The sequence below is a fragment of the Dromiciops gliroides genome, chromosome 3 (genome assembly GCF_019393635.1).
Source record: "Dromiciops gliroides isolate mDroGli1 chromosome 3, mDroGli1.pri, whole genome shotgun sequence".
NCBI lineage: Eukaryota > Metazoa > Chordata > Mammalia > Microbiotheria > Microbiotheriidae > Dromiciops > Dromiciops gliroides.
Window position 1 is genome coordinate 646,511,162 of NC_057863.1, and position 25,353 is coordinate 646,536,514.

The window sequence follows — 25,353 nt, forward strand, 5'->3', positions numbered from 1 at the left end:
CTAATTTACCTATGGTATCTCCCTTTATGTCTAAATCACGTAACCCTTTTGTACTTCTTTTAGATTTATTTACTTTTCTAGATTTTTAAAATGCATATTCAGTTTATTAGTCTTTTGGTTGTATATTGATTATTTCTGCCTTTTTACACTCATTTGCTCTATCTCTGGGCCCTAGTGCTTGATTTTTGTTGAAGTTCCATGTGTTGCAAAGAAATATGAGTATTCCTTAGTTGTCCTATTTAGAAGATGACTTAAGTCTTTTAACTCTAGTTTCTCTAGAAATTTGCACTTCTCTCCTGCTTTTATCTCATTTTCCTATCTTTCTTCCTCCTTTTTTCATTTTAGTTACTCATGTAGAATCCCCTTTTGACTAGTCTTGTTCTTTATAATTTATAATCTCTCAATAGTACCTAAAAAGGTTAACAGAAAAACTAAGGTTTGTGTTCTTACAGTAACCAAGAGGGTTTGTCCCTATCAACTCTAACCATCAAGAGAGACAGTAACTAGGAACCACTAACCATTAATAGTTCAAATCCGGCCTCAAACACTTGACCCATACTAGCTCTGTGGCCCTGGGCAAGTCACTTAACACTCATTACCTTAAAAAAAAAAAAGAACTAAGAGAATATTGTGTATAGTAATAGCAATGCTGTTTCAAGAACAACTCTAAGCAATTAAGTCATTTTGACTATTATAAATACCCAAATTAACTACAAAGGACACAAAGGAAGACAATGTTTGAGAAAAAAGATTATTTTGTTAATAATGATTTTTATATATGGGACCCAAAGATCCTCTCCTTGTTGCTTAAATATTCAAAGCCAGGTCTCTCAAGGACATTTCTGAGGTTGTCCAAAGAATTCACCCCACCAGGAAGGAGTAAGTGGAAAATAGATTCTTTTGTACAGATTGCTGGAGGTGGCAGGATCTAAGAGAGTGCTGACAAAAATCAAAGCCATGTCCCTCAGCCCCTCCCTGGTAAAAGCTCACCTTGTAATATTAATTCTCTATTATTGTGCTATAAGAAATGACAAACAGGACGATTTCAAAAAGGCCTGGAAAGACTGACATGAACTGATGTATAGTGAAGTGAGCAGAACCACTTCATTTTGCTCCTCATTATTTTGTGCAAATTTTCCCATGTTTTCCCCAAACCAACAAGCTCATCATTTCTTCTAGCATAGTGGTATTCCATCACAATCATATATCACAACTTGTCCAACCATTCCCCAATTGACAGTATCCCTGAAATTTCCAATTCTTTTTCAGCACAAAGAGAGCTCCTATAAATATTTTAGGACATAAGGGGTTCTTTTCTCTTTTTGCAAATCATGTTTCAAAATATACATGATAGTGGCATTGCAGGGCCAAAAGATATGGGTAGTTTAATAATGTCTTGGGCATAATTGCTCTCCATTGTGGATTCTCTTATGTATATTGAGATAAGCCCTCTGTGTAAAAGACTTTCCTCATTGTTTACATTCATAAGGTGTTTTTCTAGTGTGGATTCTCTGATGTTTGTTAAGAGTATACCTACAGGTAAAAGCCTTTCCACACTGATTACATTCATAAGGCTTCTCTCCAGTGTGGATTAATTGATGTAAATCAAGACTACTTCTATGTTTATAAGTCTTTCCACATTGTTCACATTCATAAGGTGTCTTTCTAGTGTGGATTCTCTGATGTTTGTTAAGAGTATACGTACAGGTAAAAACCTTTCCACACTGATTACATTCATAAGGTTTCTCTCCAGTGTGGATTAACTGATGTAAATCAAGACTACTTCTATGTTTATAAGTCTTTCCACATTGTTCACATTCATAAGGTGTCTTTCTAGTGTGGATTCTCTGATGTTTGTTAAGAGTATACCTACAGGTAAAAGCCTTTCCACACTGATTACATTCATAAGGCTTCTCTCCAGTGTGGATTAATTGATGTAAATCAAGACTACTTCTATGTTTATAAGTCTTTCCACATTGTTCACATTCATAAGGTGTCTTTCTAGTGTGGATTCTCTTATGTTTGTTAAGAGTATACGTACAGGTAAAAACCTTTCCACACTGATTACATTCATAAGGTTTCTCTCCAGTGTGGATTAACTGATGTAAATCAAGACTACTTCTATGTTTATAAGTCTTTCCACATTGTTTACATTCATAAGGTGTCTTTCTAGTGTGGATTCTCTTATGTTTGTTAAGAGTATACGTACAGGTAAAAACCTTTCCACACTGATTACATTCATAAGGTTTCTCTCCAGTGTGGATTAACTGATGTAAATCAAGACTACTTCTATGTTTATAAGTCTTTCCACATTGTTTACATTCATAAGGTGTCTTTCTAGTGTGGATTCTCTGATGTTTGTTAAGAGTATACCTACAGACAAACACCTTTCCACAATGATTACATTCATAAGGTTTCTTTCCAGTGTGGATTAACTGATGTAGATTAAGACTACTCCCATGTTTATAAGTAATTCCACATTGTTTACATTCATAAGGTGTCGTTCTAGTGTGGATTCTCTGATGTTTGTTAAGAATAGACCTAAAGGTAAAAACCTTTCCACACTGATTACATTCATAAGGTTTCTCTCCAGTATGGATTAACTGATGTCTATGAAGACTATTCCTATATTTATAAGTCTTTTCACATTGTTCACATTGATAAGGTCTCTCTCCAGTGTGGCTTGTCTGATGCACAGTAAGATAACACCTCCGAGTAAAAGTCTTTCCACACTGTTCACATTCATAAGGTTTCTCTCCAGTGTGGATTCTTTTATGTTCCTTAAAATTAAAACAACTTGTAAAAGCCTTTCCACATTGTTTACATTCATAAGGTTTCTCTCCAGTATGGATTCTCTGATGGTTATTAAGAATTGACCTACATGTATAAGCCTTTCCACATTGCTTACATTCATAAGGTCTCTCTCCAGTGTGGATTCTCTGGTGTACATGAAGTTTAGAGCTTCGTCTAAAAGTCTTTCCACATTGTTTACATTCATAAGGTTTCTCTCTAGTGTGGATTCTCTGATGAGCAGTAAGATTGGAGCTGGATCTGAAAGCCTTTCCACACTGATTACTGTCATACAGTTTCTCTCCAGTGGCGATTCTCTCACGTGCAGCACAGATTTCTCTCTTGTGAAGTTTGTGGGTTTCTTCCAGAGAAAGGCTTAGCTCTGCACTACTTTCCTTTATTTCAAGTCTGATCTCTCCTTCTGAAAGAAACAAAAAACAAAACAAATAGACACTGATACAAAACACACACACACACACACACACACACACACACACACACACTCCCTTCCCTCCACTGGCAGAACAAAACTTCATTTACATTCTATTTCCCCAAGCAAAGAAAAAAATCTCCAAACTTACATGGGCAGAACCAATCATTGTACAATGTCATTAGCTCACATCCCAAGGATGATTTAATTTACAAAGAACTTCACACTCAAACACACTGGATCCTCACAACAAATCTGTGACACAGAAAAGGCTGGCATATTCATTACATTCAGAACTCAGGTCATGACCTTAGAATGCCAGGGTGACTCATTCCAAATCCCAGCAGCTCAGACTAGAACAGAAACCCTTTGACTGGGCATGCTCTGTCCACAGTAGTAGACATATTATCTCCACTTTCCTTCTTTCCATTTCTCTTTCTCTTTCATTGTTTGCACGAGATTCTGAGCTGCTAGACAGCAAGGACTGTCTTTTACCTTCTTTTGCATCCTCGTGGCTTAGCACAATGCCTAAAAACAGAGGGTGCTTCATCATGGTTTACTGATGTCCTGACTGGACCCCTGCCCTGTACCTCAATCCCTGTTATCTGCTCTCTCTCCTGGCTGTTAACTGCACCTTCAGGCTTCAGCCATGTTTGTCTCTTTCTTGCATTTAATCATTCCTAAGTCGTCACCTTTGACAGGTTCTAGGCCTGATGAAACCCTACCAGACCCAATATTGAAGATCTCAGAGGCTTCTTTCTAGATCCCTAAGCATTTCATGCTATGGGATACCTGCTCATTTCTACCTCCCTGCTTCCTAATCTGAGATAGTGGTCACCTCCATAAACATGGCCGACATTTCTCCAAGAATGTGACAGAGATTCAGCCACAAAAGGCAGCTGCTTTTACTCCACACTCATGTGCTACTGACTGAGAGAGAGAAAATCATGAATCCAGGCTGCCTATACTACAAATGTAGGCTCCTTAATCTCATCTGGGTCCTCATTATGGCAAGGCAATGGTTTGACATCTCCCTAATGGACTCCTTGGGCCACTCCCCACAGTAGCTTTTCTAAATCTTTTCATTCATCTCCAACCCTTCCTTATGGCTGCTCCTGCCCCAATCACCATCTACACCAACTCACCTGAGAACTTAGTCTCTTATTTTACTGAAAAACAAAACAAAACAAAGACCTGGACATTTTATCAAGGGCTATCTTATCCTCTCATCTCACATCAATCAGATGCCTTCTTTTCCTCTTTGGCCCAGTCACAGGTGAAAAGATCATCCCTCAGCTTGCTAAAGCAAACCCTTATGTGTACAAAAGGATCAAATATAAAATCCTCTGAAGGGCTGTGTGAGCACTTCTTCACCTATCCCTCTGCTACCCTTCAGTCTTCTTTCAACCTGTTTCCCCATTATATGGTACAATCTAGTGATATGGGCCGCCTCTTTTCTGTTCTGTGATCAGAACACTCCACTTCCTGACTCCATGGGTTTTCCTCCCTATCGCTGTTGCCAAGAATCCTCACTCTGGCTTCCCTGAAGCTGCAACTGGAGCCCACATTCCTCAATAATTTCCCATGCCCCTTTAACTGTAGGGCCTTCCCTCTCCTGACCACCTCCAGTTTATCCTGCCCACAGCATATTTCTACAGAGTTGTTGGCTTGTTGTTTGCCCAACTAGACTGTGAGCTTCATAAGAACAGGAGAAGTGCCTTGCACCTCTTTGTCTCTGTGTTGCTTAGCACAGGGCCTTGTATGTAATAGGCACTGTAAGAGAGAGCTTTTAATGGATAACCTGATCCCTTTATGAACTTCCAGGAGAATTCCATGACCACAGATTTTTTTTTTAATCATAAAAGTATTTTATTATTAGTTTTCAACATTGGACATTATTTTTTTTTTTTTTTTTTTTTTTTTTTTTTTTTTTTTTTAGTGAGGCAATTGGGGTTAAGTGACTTGCCCAGGGTCACACAGCTAGTAAGTATTAAGTGTCTGAGGCCGGATTTGAACTCAGGTACTCCTGACTCCAGGGCCGGTGCTCTATCCACTGCGCCACCTAGCTGCCCCCGAAATGCAGATTTTTTTTTTTTTTTTGGTGAGGCAATTGGGGTTAAGTGACTTGCCCGGGGTCACACAGCTAGTAAGTGTTAAGTGTCTGAGGCCGGATTTGAACTCGGGTACTCCTGACTCCAGGGCCGGTGCTCTATCCACTGCACCACCTAGCTGCCCCGACATTATTTTTATAAGATTTCTAATTCCAAATTTGTCTCACTCCCTTCTTTCCCTCCACCCTTCCTCAAAACAAAAAGCAATGTGATAGAAGTTATATATGTACAATCACATTTAAAATATATCTGCATGGGGTAGTAAGGTGGCACAGTGGATAAAGCACTGAGCCTGAATTCAGGAGGACCTGAGGTCAAATCCAGCCTCAGACACTTGGGACTACTAGCTGTGTGACCCTGGGCAAGTCACTTAACAACCCTCATTGCCTAACACACACAAAAAATTTGCATTAGTCATGTTGTGAAAGAAAAATCAGAACCAAAGGGCAAAACCTTAAAAAAGAAAAAAAAAGCAGAAAGAGTATGGTTTAATCTGCATCCAGATTTCACAGTTCTTTTTTCTGGATGTGGTGAACATTTTCCATCATGTGTGCTTTGGAATTATATCTTGCATCACTACATTGCTGAGAAGAGTTAAGTCTATTACAGTTGATCATCACACAATGTTGCTGTGACTGTGTACAAAGTTCTCTTGGTTCTGCTTATTTCACTCAGCATCAATTTACATAAGTCCAGGTTTTTCTGAAATCTGCCTGCTTATTGTTTCTTTCTTTCTTTCTTTTTTTTTTGCGGGGCAATGGGGGTTAAGGACTTGCCCAGGGTCACACAGCTAGTAAGTGTCAAAGTGTCTGAGGCCGGATTTGAACTCAGGTACTCCTGAATCCAGGGCCGGTGCTTTATCCACCGTGCCACCTAGCTGCCCTGCTTATTGTTTCTTACAGCACAATAACATCTCATTACATTCACATACCACAATTTGGTTAGCCATTCCTCAATGGATGGGTAGCACCTCAATTTCCAATTCTTTGCCACCAGAAAAAGACCAGCTATAAATACTTTTGTACATGTGGGTCCTTTTCCCCTTTTTATGATCTCTTGGGGACACAGACATAGTAGCTGTATGGGTGGCTCTGAGGGTATGCAGTTTTATGCATTCCTCCAAATTTCAAACAAGGACTTCTTACAGGACCATAGATGATCCCTGAAAGCCAGCTAAAAGGACATGGAGTCCAACCCAATCATTTTCCAGATCAGGAAACTGAAGCTCAGTGGTTAGCCCAGGAAGCCACTGCTAAGAAATATCTGAAAAAGAATTCCAAGGCAGGTCTTCCTGCCCTCAAATCTAGCATTTGCTTTACCACAACCCCTAGAGGTCTCTTGTAATCACTACTCTCTTAAACTTGCTTTCACCTCACTCACCTGGACAACAGCTCCTCAGGGCTACTGGCTCCAACATTCCTGGTGCTTCCCTTTGCTCAAAATAAGAGATCACATCTTCTCTGGGAACTGGAAGTCCTGGGTAAGGAAATCAGAGATGAGGATGGAGAAAAACTTGCAATTTAGTTCTCTTTAGAGAAAGGAGAGGATGCAGGGCCACTTTATTTTGAGGATCACCCCCTTATGCTCCCCTGTTAGTGTTTGTAATGCAAGTAACCCAAAATAGCATGTTTTCTACAACCAGTTCTGAGAAATAACCAAACCCCATACCCTGCCAAAGCCCCTCACCTTCCAGCCCTATCCTGTTATGTTCCATTCTGGAAGAAACTTCTAATCTCAAAAGTGGGTAAAAAGGGTTACTGGCCCAGCACAGCCTTGAGCCTGATCAACAAAGACCTTGGAAAATGAAAATTTGGGCTTCATGCACCTTCTCCATAGAAAATGGATTCATTCCAAAGATTCCACTCTCTAGAAATTAAAGGGAGCTGTTAGTGCAGTGGAGAAAGCCCTGGACCTCGAATCAGGAATGCCTGAGTTTAAACTCAGCTTCATACAGGTACTAGCTGTATTCTCCTTGGTAAGAAACTTAGCTTCTGTTTGCCTCAGTTTCCAGTCACCTAATATGGAAGGTGATTGTAAGGAAAAATTAGCAGAATTTTTAAAAAAGTTTTATTTTAAATTTATAGACTAAAACAAGTACTTCTATAACAGAGTACAACAACAACAAAAATCATTTCAGATGAAAGTTACATCAACTATGCACAACATGCTATTCCTTTCAAATAGAAAACAAAATTATCGTGTAAATTTTTTTTCTTCCCTCCCACACCCCAGCAACCTAAGGATGGCTACAATTACACAGAAATCGGTGTGGGTTGTACACACGTACATACACACACATATGTATATAATTATATTACATACATTTCTATTTACCAGTTCATTCTCTGCATGGAGATAGCATCTTCCTTCATATCATTTATAGTTGATTTGGGTTATTTATTATAGTGCAAATAACTTATTCCCTCAAAGTCATTCTTTATCAAAATGAATGTATAAGTTATTCCCTCTTTGAACCAAATCTGATGAGAGTAAGGTTGAAACAGTGCTCACCCCTCCCTTCTTTCCTTCCATTGTAATAGGTGATTTGCACCTCTTCATATGATGTAATTAACCCCAACCCACCTCCCCTTTCCTCTTCTCCCCATAAACTCCTTTTTAACCCCTTAATTTTCTTTATATCTTCACATCAAAGACCATTTATATTTATACCCTCAGTGTACATTCCTTCTGTCTGCCCAAATAGATATATAGTTTAAGAGTTATAAGTATTATCTTCCCATGTAGGGATGTAAACAGTTTAACCATGCTAAATAACTTTTTTTTTTCCTCCTGTTTACCTTGATTCTTGTGTGTTAAGATTGAATTTTTCTATTCAGTTCTGGTCTTTTCATCAGGAAACCTTGAAAGTCCTCTATTTCATTGAATGCCCATCTTTTCCCCTGAAAGAGAATGCTCAGTTTTGCTGGGTAATAGATTCTTGGTTGCAATCCGAGCTCCTCTGCCTTCAGAAATATCATATTCCAAGCCTTGCAATCCTTTAATGTTGAAGCTGCCAGGTCCTGTGCAATCCTGACTGTGGTTCCATGATATTTAAATTACTTCTTTCTGGCTACATAAGAGTGTAGAGAACTTAGAAGGCTAGAGGCCTCCTCTGAAGTTCCCCTCCCAGGCATAACCTCTCCTTAACAAAAACAAAAGGGGGAGATGTAGAGAACTCAAAGGGCCAGAGGCCTTTTCTTTTTTTGCATTTTTTTTTGTTTTGTTTTGGTTTTTTAGTGAGGCAATTGGGGTTAAGTGACTTGCCCAGGGTCACACAGCTAGTAAGTGTTAAGTGTCTGAGGCTGGATTTGAACTCAGGTCCTCCTGAATCCAGGGCCAGTGCTCTATCCACTGCGCCACCTAGCTGCCCCCAGAGGCCTTTCCTGAAGTTCCCCTCCCCAGTGTTATGCCCAAACACTTAGGTTTAAGGAGGAATGATTAAAAGTGTTTCAGGCAATAGTCCAAACCTTTAGGCATGTCAAGGGTCGGTTAAAATGCTCTGAGAATCAGGGACAGGGAGTGAGGAAGACAGAATAACAAAATGCTAGGAGGAAAAATTCTCATGGCCTTAATGTTAAACAAGAAGCCAGGTGGTCTCATTGTCTTGTAGCCGTTCCTAGGAATATGCTGTAACTGTCAGTTATAATTTGATGAATGGTTTTTTATTCAAAAATGTTCTCACAAATTTATATTTTGTTTTACTATAAGAGAACTGACAACCTGGAAAATAGAGTAGAGCTTGCTGCATTTTAGAAAAAACTGCCTCCTGTCGTCCATCTCTCCTTCTGCCCCCTTTCATGTTCCCCAGATCTGAAGCACAGGCCGTTTCATTGGAGTATTTTCTCCTTCACCTGATAATTCTGGAATTTGGCTACAATATTCCTTGGAGCTTTCCTTATGGGATCTCTTTCATGAGGTGATCAGTGGATCATTTCAATGATGATTTATCCTCTGATTCTATAATATCAGGGCAGTTCTCCTTGATAATTTCCTAGAATATGGTGTCTAGAATCTTTTTCTGATCATGGCTTTCAGGCAGTCCAATAATTCTCAAATTGCCTCTCCTGGATCTATTTTCCAGATCAGTTGTCTTTCCAGTGAGGTATTTCATGTTTTCTTCTATTTTTTCAGTCTTTTGATTCTGTTTGACTGATTCCTGGTGTCCCATGGAGTAATTAGCTTCCATCTGTTGAATTTGAATTTTTTTTTTTTAGTGAGACAATTGGGGTTAAGTGACTTGCCCAGGGTCACACAGCTAGTAAGTGTTAAGTGTCTGAGGCTGGATTTGAACTCAGGTACTCCTGACTCCAGGGCCGGTGCTCTATCCACTGCACCACCTAGCTGACCCCAATTTGAATTTTTAAGGCATTGTTTTCTTCAGCATTTGGCCAAATGAATTTTTTCCCATAAAAGTATTTTATTATTTTCCAATTACATATAGAAATAATTTTCAACATTTGTTTTTATAAGATTTCTAGTTTCAAATTTTTCTCCTCTCCCTCCTCCCCAAGACAGCAAGTAATCTGATATAGGTTATATAAGTACAATCACATTAAACATATTTCTGCAATAGTCATGCTGTGAAAGAAGAATGAGAGAAAAAAGGAACAACCTAAAGAAGAAAAACAACAACCAAAAAAAAGGAATAGTATGCTTCATTCTGCATCTACACTTACAGTTCTTTTTTTTTTCTTCTGGATTTGGAGAGCATTTTCCATCACGAGTCCTTTGGAACTATGAGAAATGAATTTTTTAAGGAATTGTTTTCTTCAGTCAATCTTTGTGCTTCCTTTTCCAAGCTGTTGTTTCTTTGTGCCTCCTTTTCCAAGCTGCTGACTTTTTTCCATAATTTTCTTGTGTGGCTTTCATTTCTCTCCCCATTTTTTCTTCTATCTCTCTCAATTGTTTTTTAAATCCTTTTTGAGCTCTTCCAAGAAGGCTTTTTGGTCTTGAGAACAATTCATCTTCCCTCTTGAGGCTTCACATGTAGGCAATTTGAGAGTTTTGTCCTCATCTGAGTTTGTGTTTAGTTCTTCCCTATCAACACAGAAGCTCTCAATGATAAGAGATCTTTTTTGTTTCTTACTCATACTGCAGCTTATTTTTTTAAAGTTGAGGTCTGCTTCTGGGGCAGAAGGGTCACTGTTTCAAGTTTCTTGTGCTGGGGGATGGGGCTGTGCCACTGGCTTTCTGCTCTGAGGCCTCTATGGCTTGTGGATTTCTCACTGTCTTGGACTTGCTCCCTGGGCTTGTTCCAGGCACTGGGATGGCCTGGCCCAGTCAGGCCTGTCCTGTGTGTGGCCTTCCAGCTGGCAGCCTGCCCTCTCAGCTGGTGCTGGTGTATCTCACAACTGGCTGCTGAGCCAGGATAAAAGGGCCACAGCTAGTCTGCTGTGGCCAAGAGCTTCCTGCTGACTTGCCCAGACCTCCTCCATGCTAAGCTGTGCTCTCTGAGCTGCACTGCGCTCCCCTTTTGCCCGAGTGAGACTGACCTTTCCTAAAGTCTTCTAAGTTATCTCAAGTTGGAAGGTTGTGTGGTAAAAATTATTTGTGATAAAATTATTATTGCAGTTTTTAGCTGACTCATTTGGGAGGGGCCACACCTGGCCCACCCTGAAGTTACCTTTACTACTGAGGTCAGGAGGAGAACTCTCTATAGGCAGTTTTTGAAGGACCTCCCCTTTTGAAGGAGGAAGATTGTACGCTCCATGAGGGGAGGCAGAGGTTCTTCCAGAACAATCTCTCTTGGGCTTCTTCCCTTACTTCTTCCCTTATTGCATGAGCAATGGTAGACTTTCCAGGTTTTGGTGACTTAATTATGGAAAACCCTAAATTCCTTTGAATTAGCTTAATTGGAAACAATCTGGGTATTGCATAGGTTAAATTTAGAGTATTTCTTCTTTTTTTCCCTATTTCCTTATCTTTGGTTTCACCTTTGTTGTTTAATTAATTCCCAAGTAATAAATCTGATCCTTCTGTGAATTAAAGCTGTAAGGCTCCTTTCTTATTGGCCTGGGAGAAATATTTAAAAGGGCAGTTCAGAGGGGAGGGTGAACTTAAAGGTCCCTCATATTCCCGGGACCCCAATATTCTGGCGAGTCACCCAATTAACGCTCCATATATCAAATTTTGGCCCTCACAGTTGTCTCTCTTTTTGTAGGTTCTATAGTTTCAGAATCTGTTTAGAGGCTTGATTTAATGTTATTTTTGAGGGAAATTTAGGAGAGCTCAGGCAACTTCCTGGCTTTTCTGCGCCATCTTGGCTCTGCCTTCAAAAAAAATGGGGGGGGCAGGGCTTAGATGTACATTTTATTCAAAGTTTAAATATTCTTCAGACAATACAAGCTTTTCCAATGAAAGTTCTTGTGTACTTTGCTCAGACAACTGAAATTGAAGGCTGTGTGGCAGGTGAAGGTGACTCCTCCAGAGGGCTCTTCAGCCAGCTTCCCAGTTTTTGTCACAGCTTCTTCAATGGTTCTTACCATATAGAAGGTCTGCTCTGGGAGATGGTCATACTGACCTGCCAAGACCTGTTGGAATCCCTTAATGGTTTCTTTCAGGGGTACCAATTTCCCCATGTGTCCCGTGAATACTTCAGCAACCTGGAAGGGCTGTGACAAGAAACGCTGGATTTTCCCGAGCCCAAGACTCTGTCAACTTGTCTTCTTCAGACAACTCATCCATACCAAGGATAGCAATGATGTCCTGAAGTGACATATAGTCCTGCAGAATCTTTTGCCTAGCACGGGCAACATCATAGTGCTCACTGCCAACAATGTTGGGGTCCATGATTCGGGATGTGGGGTCCAAAGGATCCATGGCAGGGTAAATGCCCAGCTCAGCAATGGCCCCAGACAGCACAGTGGTAGCATCCAAGTGGGCAAAGGTGGTGCCAGGAGCAGGGTCAGTCAAGTCATCAGCAGGCACATAGATGGCCTGCACAGAGGTGATAGAACCCTTCTTGGTTGTGGTAATTCTTTGCTGCAGGGTACCCATAACAGTGGCCAAGGTGGGCTGGTAACCCACAGCAGAGGGGATTCTACCTAGTAAATCAGACACCTCTGAGCCAGCCTGAGTGAATCAAAAGATATTATCAATGAAAAGCAGTACATCTTGACCCTCTTGGTCTCTGAAGTATTCAGCCACAGTGAGGCCAGTCAAGGTTACCTGAGCCCGAGCACCAGGTGGTTCATTCATCTGTCCATATACCAAGGCTACCTTGGAAGTGGTATCCTTCTGATTAATGACCCCAGACTCAATCATCTCTTGGTACAAGTCATTGACTTCTTGGGTCTGTTTACCAACACCAGCAAACACAGAATAAGCACCATGGGCCTTGGCAATATTGTTGATTAGCTCCATAATCAACACAGTCTTACCCACACCAGCACCACCAAGACCAATCTTGCCACCCTTGGCATAGGGTGCCAAAAGACCCACAACTTTGATGCCAGAGACCAGGATTTCTTGCTCCACACTCATCTCTATGAGCTAAGGAGCATCAGCATGAATAGCAGCAAACTGTTTGGTCTTGACTGGCCCCCCTTTCATTGATAAACTCCAATCACATTCATGACTCTTCCCAGTGTCTCAGGTCCCACAGGAATTTTGAGCAGGGTGCCAGAATCCAGGACCTTTTGCCCTCTCACCAATCCTTCAGTACCATCCATAGCAATGGTCCAGACCCAGATGCTGGGCGACCTCCAGAACCAGCCTGGTCTCCCTGTCCTGCACTTGCAGGGCGTTGAGGATGGGAGGGAGGCCCTCATCAAACTGCACATCCACAACAGCCACGATGCTCCCGCTGGTCGCCCCGCTCTTGGCGGCAGGGATGTCATGGCCACATAGTCCTGGCTCCATTGGAGCTCGGCTGGGGCCGCCTGAAGCAAGGTCTGGGCAGGGGGCAATGGTGCCAAAGTGCCGAGGCCCCAAAGGGTGCCCAAGCCTGAGGCAACGGCAGCACAGCCTAAGAGCCCCAACATGCTGGAGTCTGGGGAGTGACTCCAAAGTCATTCTTTTTTTTTTTTTAGTAAGACAATTGGGGTTAAGTGACTTGCCCAGGGTCACACAGCTAGTAAGTGTTAAGTGTTGAACTCAGGTACTCCTGACTCCAGGGCCAGTGCTCTATCCACTGTGCCACCTAGCTGCCCCCTGCCCAAAGTCATTCTTAAAACAACATTGCCATTACTGTAATATAAAGAAAACACTTGGCACAGCCCCTGACAAATAGTAGGTAGAAATCACTGCTTATTCCCTTCCCTTCTTTCCCACCATCTGTGCTAGAATTTGAGCGCGATAGGAAGGAAGATGAAGGACAAACTTCCTTTGCTAGGGACATCATGTGTTTTAGGCTACCAAGTGATGCTTGCTAAAAAGAACACAAGGCCCATCCCAAAGAGGAAGGGTGGCAAGGAAAAGCTGCCCGAGCAGTTTTCAGAGATTTGGGAGACAAAAGTCATGTCCAGGTAGAGGCTCAACTCAATAAGCTCTCAGATTAGTTCCACGTCTGAGATGCTTCCACACCGATTTCATCTTTGATCTGAGACTAGAATTGGTAAGACACAACTTCAGGAGCAGCAAAGGAGACCCTCAGGTTCCTGTTCCACAATGCAAAGACTTTCTCTAGGAAAACCAGGCAGCAGGAGGGCCCTTGTATCTTGTACCCCGGAGACCAGCACCTTTCCCATTCTAGTATTTCACTGATGTTTCAAGCCCTGCACACTAGGAATGAAGATATTCCCTTTGATTACAGAGTTACCAGGGGAAGTGTCCTTACCCAGGGAGAGCAGATTCTGAGCATTCTCCAGCATGACCTCCTTGTACAACTGCTTCTGAGGATGGTCCAAGAGGCCCCACTCCTCCTGGGTGAAATCCACAGCCACATCCTTGAATGTCACCAACTCCTAAACCACCAAAAGTCATAGGAAATAGAGATGAAATATAATTCAGAATTCAATAGTCCAGCCCTCATCAATTTCTAATTTTTGTTATGTTTTGTGGGGCAATGAGGGTTAAGTGACTTGCCCAGGGTCACACAGCTAGGGTCAAGGGTTTGAGGTTGAATTTGAACTCAGGACTTCCTGAATCAAGGGCCAGTGTTTTATCCACTATACCTCCTAGCTGCCCCAGCCCTCATCAATTTGCAGGAAGAAACTGAAATGAAGTGGAGAGATTTGCTCAAATGTATCCTTTATGAGTATCAGAGTCAAGTCTTGAAACCAGTCTTAAGAGCCTGACTGAATTTTGAGAAAACTATTTTATATAATCAGTTAGAATAAAGCAGAGCAATGTCTTGTTATGGAATTGATAACCACAATTTACTGAGAACTGCCTGGTTCCCACCTACTCCCCATTCCCAGGTCAATGAATTGCCTGGGGCTAACTAATCTTTGTCAGTTCTAGACTCTTGATTGTCTTATGGATCTCCCCCAAATGAACTATCCCCTCCCAAAAATTCCCCAGCTCACTCCCAGGACTTTAGGTTATTTTGTAAAATCGTCCATTTACATTAAGTAGTTTCTATTTAAAGTTAAGTAGCTTCTGTACTTAACTCAAGTTTGTTCTTTTACCACATATAAATCCTATCCTCAGTGCCCATCTTAGAATATTCCTAGCATTCTTTTTTTTTCTTTATGTTGTGTTGTATTTTTATTTATTTTGTCAACTGTTTCCCAATTACATTTCAACCATCCACACTAGAGAGCAGGGCAGGAGCATGCTGCCTGGGGGCTGTGAGTTTGACACTCCTGCTCCAAAACAATGAAATCAGAAATCCATTCTTTATCCCTATCCTTCTTCTTCTTTTTTACAATTCCATCTACTTTTTTGTTGTTGTTGTTTTTTCTGATAAAAGTATTTTATTTTTTTCCAGTTACACGTAAAGATAGTTCCCAACATTTGTTTATACAAGCTTTCAATTTCAGATTTTTCTCCTTCCCTCCCCTCCCTTCCCCCTCCCTAGACAGCAGGTAATCTGATATAGGTTTTATATATATATAATAACATTAAACATATTTCTGCATTAGTCAGAAATCAGAGCAACGAGGAAAAACCTCAAAATAGAAAAACAACAGCACCAAAAACAAAAGAAATAGCATGGTTCAATCAGCATCTATACTCCACAGTTCTTTTTTTTTCCCCCCTGGATTTGGAGATCTTCTTCCATCATGAGTCCCCTGGAACTCTTCTGCACCATTGCATTGGTGAGAAGAATCTAGTCCATCACAGTAGATCAACACACAATATTGATGATACTGTGTATAATGTTCTTCTGGTTCTGCTCATCTCACTCATCATCAGCCCATGCAAGACCCTCCAGGTTTCTCTGAACTCCTCCTGCTCATTGTTTCTTACAGCACAACAGTATTCCATTACATTCATATACCACAACTTGTCCAGCCATTCCCCAATTGATGGGCAACCCCTCAACTTCCAATTCCTTGCCACCACATAAAGAGCAGCTATAAATATTTTTGTACATGTGGGTCCTTTTCCCATTTTTTATCATCTTTTTAGGGAAAAGACCCAAAAGTGGTATTGCTGGGTCAAAGGGCATGCACAGCTTTATTGCCCTTTGGGCGTAATTCCAAATTGCTCTCCAGAATGGTTGGATCAGTTCACAGCTCCACCAACAATGCATTAGTTTTCCAATTTTTCCACAGCTTCTCCAACTTTTATTATTTTCCTTTTTTGTCATTTTATCCAATCTGATAGGTGTCAGGTGGTACTTCAGAGTTGTTTTAATTTGCATCTCTTTAACCAATAGTGATTTAGAGAGTTTTTTCATATGGGAATAGATAGCTTTGATTTCTTCCATCAGAAAACTGCCTATTCATATCCTTTGACCATTTCTCAATTGGGGAATGACTTGGATTTCTATAAATTTGATTAATTCCCTATATATTTTAGAAATGAGGCCTTTATCAGAAGTACTGGCCATAAAAATTGTTTCCCAGCTTTCTGCCTCCCTTCTAATTTTGGATGAATTGCTTCTGTTTGTACATAAACTTTTTAGTGTAATCAAAATCATCCATTTTGCATTTTATAATATTCTCTATCTCTTGTTTGGTCATAAACTGTTCTCCTTTCCAAAGATCTGAAAGGTAAACTATTCCTTCCTCTCCTAATTTACCTATGGTATCACCTCTTATGTCTAAATCATGTACCCATTTTGACCTTATTTTAGTATAAGGTGTAAGATGTTGGTCTATGCCTAATTTCTGCCATACTATCTTCCAGTTTTCCCAGCAGTTTTTGTCAAATCCTGAGTTCCTATCCCAGAAGTTGGAGTCTTTGGGTTTATCAAACATTACATTACTAGAGTCATTTACTACTGTGTCTCCTGTGCCTAGCCTATTCCATTGATCCTCCACTTTATTTCTTAGGCAGTACCAGATGGTTTTGATGACTGCTGCTTTATAGTAAAGCTCCAGATTTGGTACAGCTAACCCACCTTCTTGTGCATTTTTTTCCATTATTTCCTTTGATATTCTTGACTTTTTGTTTTTCCAGATGAATTTGGTTATTATTTTTTCTAGCTCTATAAAATAATTTTTAGGTAGTCTGATTAGTATGGCACTAAATAAGTAAATTAATTTAGGTAGAATTGTCATTTTTACTATGTTAGCTCTGCCTATCCATGAGCTATTGATATCTTTCCAATTATTTAGATCTGATTTGATTTGTGTGAAAAGTGTTTGGTAACTGTGTTCATAGAGTTCCTGGGTTTGTCTTGGCAAGAAGACTCCCAAGTATTTTATATTATCTACTGTTACTTTAAATGGAATTTCTCTTTCTATCTCTTGCTGCTGGACTTTGTTGGTCACGTATAGAAATGCTGATGATTTATGTGGATTTATTTTATATCCTGCTATTTTTTTAAATTAATAAAGTATTTTATTTTTTTCCGTTACATGTAAAGATAGTTCTCAACGGTTGTTTATACAAGCTTTACAATTTCAGATTTTTCTCTCTCCCTCCCCCCTCGACAGCAGGTAATCTGATATAGGTTACACACACACACACACACACACACACACACAAACATTAATCCTATTTCTGCATTAGTCATGTTATAAGAGAAAAAAAATCAGAGCAATGATGGAAAACCTCAAAATAGAAAAAAAACAACAGCACCGAAACCAAAAGAAACAGTATGGTTCATTCAGCATCTATACTAAGCAGTTCTTTTTTTTTTTTTTTCCTGGATTTGGAGATCCTCTTTCCATCACGAGTTCCCTGGAGCTCTTCTGTGCCATTGCATTGGTGAGAAGAATATAGTCCATCACAGTAGATCAACACTCAATGTTGATGTTACTGTGTACAATGTTCTTCTAGTTCTGCTCATCTCACTCATCATCAGCCTATATCCTGCTATTTTGCTAAAGCTGTTAATTGTTTCAAGTAATTTTTGAGTTGATTCTCTAAGTATACCATCATATCATCTGCAAAGAGTGATAGTTTTGTTTCCTCCTTGTCTATTCTAATTCCTTTAATTCCTTTCTCTTCTCTGATTGCTAAAGCTAACATTTCTAGTACAATATTAAATAATAGGGGTGATAATGGACATCCCTGTTTCACCCCTGATCTTACTGGGAAGGCCTCTAATTTATCTCCATTGCATATAATGCTTGCTGATGGTTTTGGGTAGATACTGCTTGTTATTTTAAGGAAAGCTCCATCTATTCCTAAGCTCTCTAGTATTTTTATTAGGAATGGGTGCTGTATTTTGTCAAAAGCTTTCTCTGCATCTATTGAGATAATCATATGATTTTGGTTAGTTTTCTTATTAATGTGGTTGATTATGTTCATAGTTTTCCTAATGTTGAACCAGCCCTGCATTCCTGGTATAAATCCCACCCGGTCATAGTGTATTATCTTTTTTTTTTGGTGAGGAAATTGGGTTAAGTGACTTGCCCAGGGTCACACAGCTAGTAAGTGTTAAGTGTCTGAGGCCAGATTTGAACTCAGGTTCTCCTGAATCCAGGGCTGGTGCTCTATCCCACAGTATATTATCCTGGTGATCACTTGCTGTAATCTCCTTGCTAATATCTTATTTAATATTTTAGCATCAATATTCATTAGGGAAATTGGTCTATAATTTTCTTTCTCTGTTTTTGCTTTGCCTGGTTTTGGTATCACCACCATATTTGTATCATAAAACAAATTTGGTACAACTCCTTCTTCACTTATTTTTCCAAATAATTTGTATCATATTGGAATTAATTGTTCTTTAAAGGTTTGGTAAAATTCACCTCTAAACCCATATGGCCCTGGGGATTGTTTCTTAGGGAGTTCATTAATGGCTTGTTCAATTTCTTTTTCGAATATGGACTTATTTAAGGATTTTATTTCCCCTTCAGTTAACCTGGGCAGTTTGTATTTTTGTAAATATTTATCCATTTCATTTAGATTGTCAAATTTATTGGCATACAGTTGGGCAAAATAATTCCTAATTATTGATTATATATAATTATTTCCACTTCATTGGTGGTAACATCACCCTTTTCATTTTTGATACTGGTAATTTGGTTTTCTTCTTTTTTAAAAAAAATTAATAACTATATCCAAGAGAATGACAATAATGAGACAACATACCAAAATCTATGGGATGCAGCCAAAGCAGTGCTTAGGGGAAAATTTATAGCTCTAACTGCTTACATGAATTTTTTTTAAAAAAAGAGGAGATTAATGAATTGGGCATGCAACTTAAAAAGCTAGAAAAAGAACAAATTAGAAATCCCCAATTAGAAACTAAACTAGAGATCCTGAAAATTAAAGGGGAAATTAATAAGATTGAAAGCAAGAAAACTATAGAATTAATCAATAAAATTAAGAGCTGGTTTTATGAAAAAAACCAATAAAATTGATAAAATATTGGTTAATTTGATTCCTAGCATTCTTTCTTTGCAATACACTGAGTTACAGCTCCTCTGCCCTGATTAAAAACATTCTTTCTCCTGTATTGATTGTTTTTTGCTGGGCAATGAGGGTTAAGTGACTTGCCCAGGGTCAAACAGGTAGTAAGAGTCAAGTGTCTGAGGCCGGATTTGAACTCAGGTCCTCCTGAATCCAGGGCCAGTGCTTTATCCACTGTGCCCCCCTAGCTGCCCCCTGTATTGATTGTTTCATGAATTTTCAGGCTGACAATATGCATCTCCCTGTGTAATTAAGAAGAAAGGTTGTGTTTTATTTGTGAGGTAGATGGATTTGTGGAGGAGAACGAGAGAGGGTGATGGGAGATTTCAACATCACTAGAACTGTTACATGTGATATGTTCTAAAGAAAATTCTGGGGGGCAGCTAGGGGGAACAGTGGAGAAAGCACCAGCCCTGGATTCAGGAGGACCTAAGTTCAAATCTGGCCTCAGGCACTTGACACTAGGTGTGTGACCCTGGGCAAGTCACTTAACCCTCACTGCCCTGCCAAAAAGAAAAAAAGAAAAAAGAAAATTCTGCAAAGGGTTTATGAGAAGCTTATGAATACAGCAAATTCTAGGAAGAAATAATTTTATGTGATCACTGAAAAGAGAACAACGTTAAAGGAAATATCTATTTGTTTTTCTGAGAAGCTAGAATCAAGTCTTATCTGGATGAAAACATGAAAAGGATTCTACAGAGACAGTCATCAGAATCTGGATTGTACTGACTGGCATGAGACAGTTGCTAGCCAAGTGAAGAAGAGTTCTCTGTTGTTACACTGAGGGCTTGAGGCCACTCTGGGTAAGACACTGTTGATGGAGTAGGCAAAAAGGGGTTAAGAGATAACCCATCTACTGTAGCTAAAAAGGGTTAAAAGAGAAACTAAGGTTTGTGTTCTTATGAACAGTATTGTAATCAAGAGGGTTCAAGTCCCTATCAACCAACACCATGAACAGAAACAGTAAGTAGGGACCACTGACCGTTAATAGCCATTAAGATGCCGAGATGACAGGACACCTGGGAACCAGGTCTTACATACAGAGATGTCAAAGGGTGTGCACAGTTTCATAGCCCTTTATGCATAGTGCCAAATTGCTCTCCAGAGGGGCTGGATCAGGTCACAACTACCAACAGTGGATTAGCATCTCACTTTTCCCATATCCCCTACAACACCCAACACTTTGCTTTCTTGTAATATTAGCCACTCTGATAGGTGTGAGGTGGTAGCTCAGAGTTGTATTCATCTCCATTTCTCTGATCAATAATGATTTAGAACTTTTTTTCACACAGATTTGATGTCTTTGTCTGAAAAATGTCTATTCATATGCTTTGACCATTTACCAATTGGAAAATTACTTGTATCTTTATAAATCTGACTCCATTCTCTATATATTTGAGAAATGAGGCCTCTATCAGAGAAAACTGTTTCAAAAATTCTTTCCCAGTTTTCTGCTTTCCTTATAATTTTGGTTACATTGCTTTTGTTTGTGCAAAAGCTTTTTTAATTCTATAGAATCAAAAGGATCTATTTTATATTGTGTAATGCTTTCTCTATCTTCTTTGATCCTAAATTCTTTCCCTGTTCCAAAACCTGATAAAAACTACTCCATGCTTTCTTTAATTTGCTTAAATGTGCCCATTTTGAACTTGTCTTGGTTTAAAGTGTGAGATGTTGGTCTAGACCTAGTTTTTGCCACACTGTTTTCCAGTTTTCCCAGTAGCTTTTCTGAAATAATGAGTTTTTCTTTCAAAAATTTGGATCTTTGGGCTTATCATAGACTAGATTACCATAGACACTTATTGTATAATTTGTACCTGTCATATTCCACTGATCCATCTCTCTATTTCTTAAGTCAGCAAAAGATTGTTTGGATAATTAACACTTTACTATACAGTTCGGGATCTGGTCCTACTAGACTACCTTCTTTTGCATCTTTTTTTCGCTTAATGCCTATCCATATATATATTTGAGAAATGAGGCCTTTATCAGAGGTAATTGTCTCAAAAATTCTTCCCCAGTTTTCTGCTTTCTTTATAATTTTTGGGTGTGTGTGAGGCAATTGGGGTTAAGTGACTTGCCCAGTGTTCAGGGCTAAAATTCTAGCTAGTCTGTCTAAAATATCTAATGAGTGGTCGCCAATAAATTATAAGCTTTAGCAAGAGTTAGACTTTTAAGTGTTTATTAAGGAGAATAAGAATTTGATAAGGAGAGAGAGAAAGGCCTAGATTCCTATCTATTAAAGGGAGAGCACATTTTTAGCTCCCTTCTCTGACAGAGTGCCCAGGAAAGAGAGTCAGACTGAGCGCCAGGCTCCCCCTTCCTCCTCCCACTAGCCCGCATCACTTCCTGACACCAAAGAAAAGACTCCTGGTCTTGCCCTCAAAGACCTTCGCTTCATGGGTGGAACTCTTCTACAGTAAGTCTCCAGCAGGTGGCCTCATTCCAATTGTTACACCAGGGTCACACAGCTAGTAAGTGTTAAGTGTCTGAGGCCGAATTTGAACTCAGGTCCTCCTGAATCCAAGGCCGGTGCTCTATCCCCTGCACCACCTAGCTGCCCCCTTTCCTTATAATTTTAAGTCAGCAAAAGATTGTTTGGATAATTACCACTTAACTATACAGTTTGAGATCTGGTCCTGCTAGACTAAATTCTTTTGCATTTTTTTTCACTTAATGCCTATTTTTGTAAAGAAAAAATCCATAAGGAAGCTTCACAGACCATCTCTTATGTCTATGGAAATGGTTTCAATGCCTGATGTTGGTAGAGTCTGTGCAGAGACTGCACTTACCTGAGGTGGACGTCTGAGGCTCCCAGGGGCCATTCCCTCTAGCTCCAGGACTCCTGTGTAGATAGCAAAGGAACCAATGTTGACTCCATTTTGTAAAGTTCCTCCATCTTGTCCCTGGTCTTTCTCTACCTCAGGCTCCGGCTTCCCCAAACCTTTGTGGCCCCACAAATGGAGCAACAGCCAAAGCTGTTACTGACAAATGTCACACAGACCTAACCGGGAAGGTTTTAATTCTACACCTTTCTGATAAACATGGGACAGCCTGGAGCCACCTAGAACATCCCTCTCTTCTTTAGCTCAGCATAGAAAAGCCCATCTCCTCCACCCTGTTGATGGAGGAGGCAAAAAAGGGATAACATGAACTGAGGTTGAGTCCTTATTCATAGTACCTAAAAGGGTTAACAGAAAAACTAAGGTTTGTGTTCTTATAATAACCAAGAGGATTTGTCCCTATGGACCCTCACCATCAATAGAGACAGTACCTAGGGACAATTAACCATTAACAGCTATTAATATTCCTACATGACAGGACACCTGGAAACCAGATCTTAAGAAAAGAGATATCAAAAACACAGAGACCCTCTGGGTCTGACAAGTTTAAGCATTTCTTTAGGAACTTGTGCAGAAAGGGTTAAATGTATCCTTAGGGTCACCTCATAATGTGTAAACCCCCAAAATATCCCCAAGGAAAAAGGTACCCACTTTGGAGGTTGTCTTAGGACCCCAAGAAGTCCAAATGAGGATAGGACCTCCCATGAACCTCCCAGGAGGAACAGATTAAGATGATGAAGAAATAACCTACTTTTTCTCACTATCGATGCAGGAGGTAAAAAAAGGGTTAACAGAAAAGCCTAAGACCCAAGCTTTAATTCAGATATGAGCTCTCAAAGGGAGTCAGACCCCAGTTAATGGATAACTTACAAGTCGGGATGTTAGGTTCTCTTACCCACAGTAATCAGTACCCATAAAGGGAACAGAGGGAGCTAGGCCCTGAAGGCCCAAGACTATAACAATAAAGGAAATGACAGGCAATAGAAATTTAAACTAGAAATAAATGAAAAATGAAGATGTTTTGAAACTAGCCATGGGAAACAGAAAGAGATGTGCGCGGAAAGGGCCAAATTTGTGCCCAGATTCAACTTATGATGAGCAAACCCTAAAAACACACCTCCAGGGGCAGCTAGGTGGCACAGTGGATAGAGCACCGGCCCTGGAGTCAGGAGTATCTGAGTTCAAATCTGGCCTCAGACACTGAACACTTACTAGCTGTGTGACCATAGGCCAGTCACTTAACCCCAATTGCCTCACTAAAAAAAAAAAACAAAACCAAACCACACCTCCACTTAAAAAGGTACCCGCCTCAGGGGTTGGCTTAGGACCCCAGGAACTCCAAAGAAGGACAGACCCTTCTGTGTACTTCCCCAGGGTGGACATTATTATAATGAGACTGAAAATCAATCTATATGATAAACATAATTGACTTTTCTTTCACTATCTGAGAGTTACCTTTCTACTTTTCTGGTTCTCTCCCCGTGGTCACCCAAAGTATGGCAATAAAACTTGGGAAACTGAGTCATTGAGTCTTGTAATTCTTTTGGGATGACTCACAATCAATTTGACCCTAATTCCATCCCACATCACTGTGAATATAACTATTCTTCATCCCCCTATGTGAGACACCTCTATGGTGTTCGTCCTGTGGTCATTTCAATAAAACTTGGGAAAACGGAGTCATTGTCTTTTGTAATTATTTGGAACACCTCATAATCAATTTGATCAATTAAATCCACCCCCCACAACACTGCAATCTTAGTCCCATGATGACCTCCTTTGTGCCCATACTCTGGGGGAACAGCTATTTGTTGACCCTCATAATAAAACTGCTCTAATGTCCCTCCCACTTTGGTGTCTGGACTTGACCCAATATCTGCTTGGGACAACCCTTGGTCCCCTGCAGACTGAGTTGGGGAGGGAGAAGGATCCCAGAGGGGGAGATGTCTCCCTCCTTTCCCTAGGGAGGAAGCTGGCCTACAGGGATTTAGAGAGGGTGAGTTCCCACAGGAGTCATAAAGGCTCTGGCCTCACTCAGGGGAGAGACTCCAACCTACAGAGGGAGGGAGGCAGCAGAGAGAGGCAGGCTTGGAAGGGAAGAGGGTCTTCACAGGAAGCCTACTCCCCTCCCTCTCTTACTTCTCCTCTTCTGCCTCCTCCTCCTCTCCACATTCTCCTAGAGGCCCAAAGACAGAAGGGGCTTGGGATCCCAGCAGGGATGAGAGTACTCAGAGCCTCCATGGCTCCTGAGGCAGAGTTCTCTGCCCTCCCAGCATGCCCTTCTGCCCCTAACATACAGAACTCAGACTGACTGATCTAGGAGGGAGAGAAGCAAAGGAGGGTTAAGGATGGGGAAGGCTCTGGAATGGAGCAGCTCAGCAATGACCAGAGGAAGCCAGAGCCTGGAGACCAAATCCAGTCTGGGATTCACCCCTGAGGGCTCTGAAAGAAGTGGGGGCAGGGAGGCAGGAGTAGCTGCCCTGGGGAAGGAAGGGGAGCAGAGCTACAGCGCTCAGGCCAGATAGGACAGCACTGGGGCAGAAGCGCTCGGGCTGAGCCTGGGAAAGCAGGAAGACTGTGTTCTGAGGTCGAACTAGAGCTAGGGAGGGCTCCTGGGACCCTCTGCTCAAGCTTGGGCTTGGAATCCCTCGAGGGAGACTGGAGCCAGCAGAGAGCCCCACGCCTGGGATTTGATAGGGAACTGGCCCGAGGACCACGGGTTCAGATAAGGGGGCAGGGAAAAGCTTTGGTAACAAGGCAGGACAACTCCATCTCTCACCAGGAGGTGGGGACAGGGAACCCAACCCCCTGGGTCCTCTCATAGGGAGGCTGAGATCAGGACTCCGGGATCCCTATGGGCAAAGTCTAAAGTCTGGGAAAGGACAGAGGGAGCCAGGAAGTTTGGGAAGTGATTGGGAGTCTGGAAAAGATGTGGAGGCGGGGAGCCAGGCTTGGGAGGGAAACGTGCTCCTGGCAGACCTGGAGGGCACTCACCATAAGGTCAGAATGAGACCCAATGGCAAGGGCAGCCAACAGAAGCCAGGAAATATGGGGGCGGGGGGGGGAAGGGGGGGGAAGGGGGGGGGGGCTCTGGTTCAGACCTACCTGGGACCCTCGTGCACAGAGCTGGCTTCCGGAAGGCAGAGTGATCTCAGCTGTAAAGAAAGGAAATAGTACCTGGCTCCAGGGCAGGCAGAGCATTCTCAGGTCAAAGACTTCCGGCTTTCTGCCCCGCCCCCATCCCCTGCCCCCGCCCACTCTG

The 25,353-nt window shown here is 41.1% G+C and overlaps 1 protein-coding gene across 1 annotated transcript; it reads right to left on the minus strand.

Moving 5' to 3' along the window:
* LOC122751456 (zinc finger protein 420-like) lies at positions 1 to 25,314 on the minus strand. The gene is made up of 5 exons (XM_043998518.1): positions 25,197 to 25,314; positions 22,041 to 22,093; positions 14,108 to 14,234; positions 6,712 to 6,807; positions 1 to 3,211 (listed from the first exon to the last, which is right to left on the minus strand). Exons 2-5 carry the CDS (start codon positions 22,071 to 22,073, stop codon positions 1,470 to 1,472), a joined length of 1,998 nt encoding a protein of 665 aa, XP_043854453.1. The 5' UTR covers positions 22,074 to 22,093; positions 25,197 to 25,314; the 3' UTR covers positions 1 to 1,469.
* Between the last annotated feature and the right edge of the window lie 39 nt (positions 25,315 to 25,353).

What these genes read in the sequence shown, in the direction of transcription:
- LOC122751456 (XM_043998518.1), bottom strand. Translation starts at nt 22,073, where the DNA reads ATGGCCCCTGGGAGCCTCAGACGTCCACCTCAG. An exon ending in GCCTCAGACGTCCACCTCAG is followed by an intron (nt 14,235 to 22,040) that starts GTAAGTGCAGTC and finishes TTGGTGGTTTAG; the next exon opens with GAGTTGGTGACATTCAAGGA. An exon ending in CCTGAGGAGCTGTTGTCCAG is followed by an intron (nt 3,212 to 6,711) that starts GTGAGTGAGGTG and finishes TGTTTCTTTCAG; the next exon opens with AAGGAGAGATCAGACTTGAA.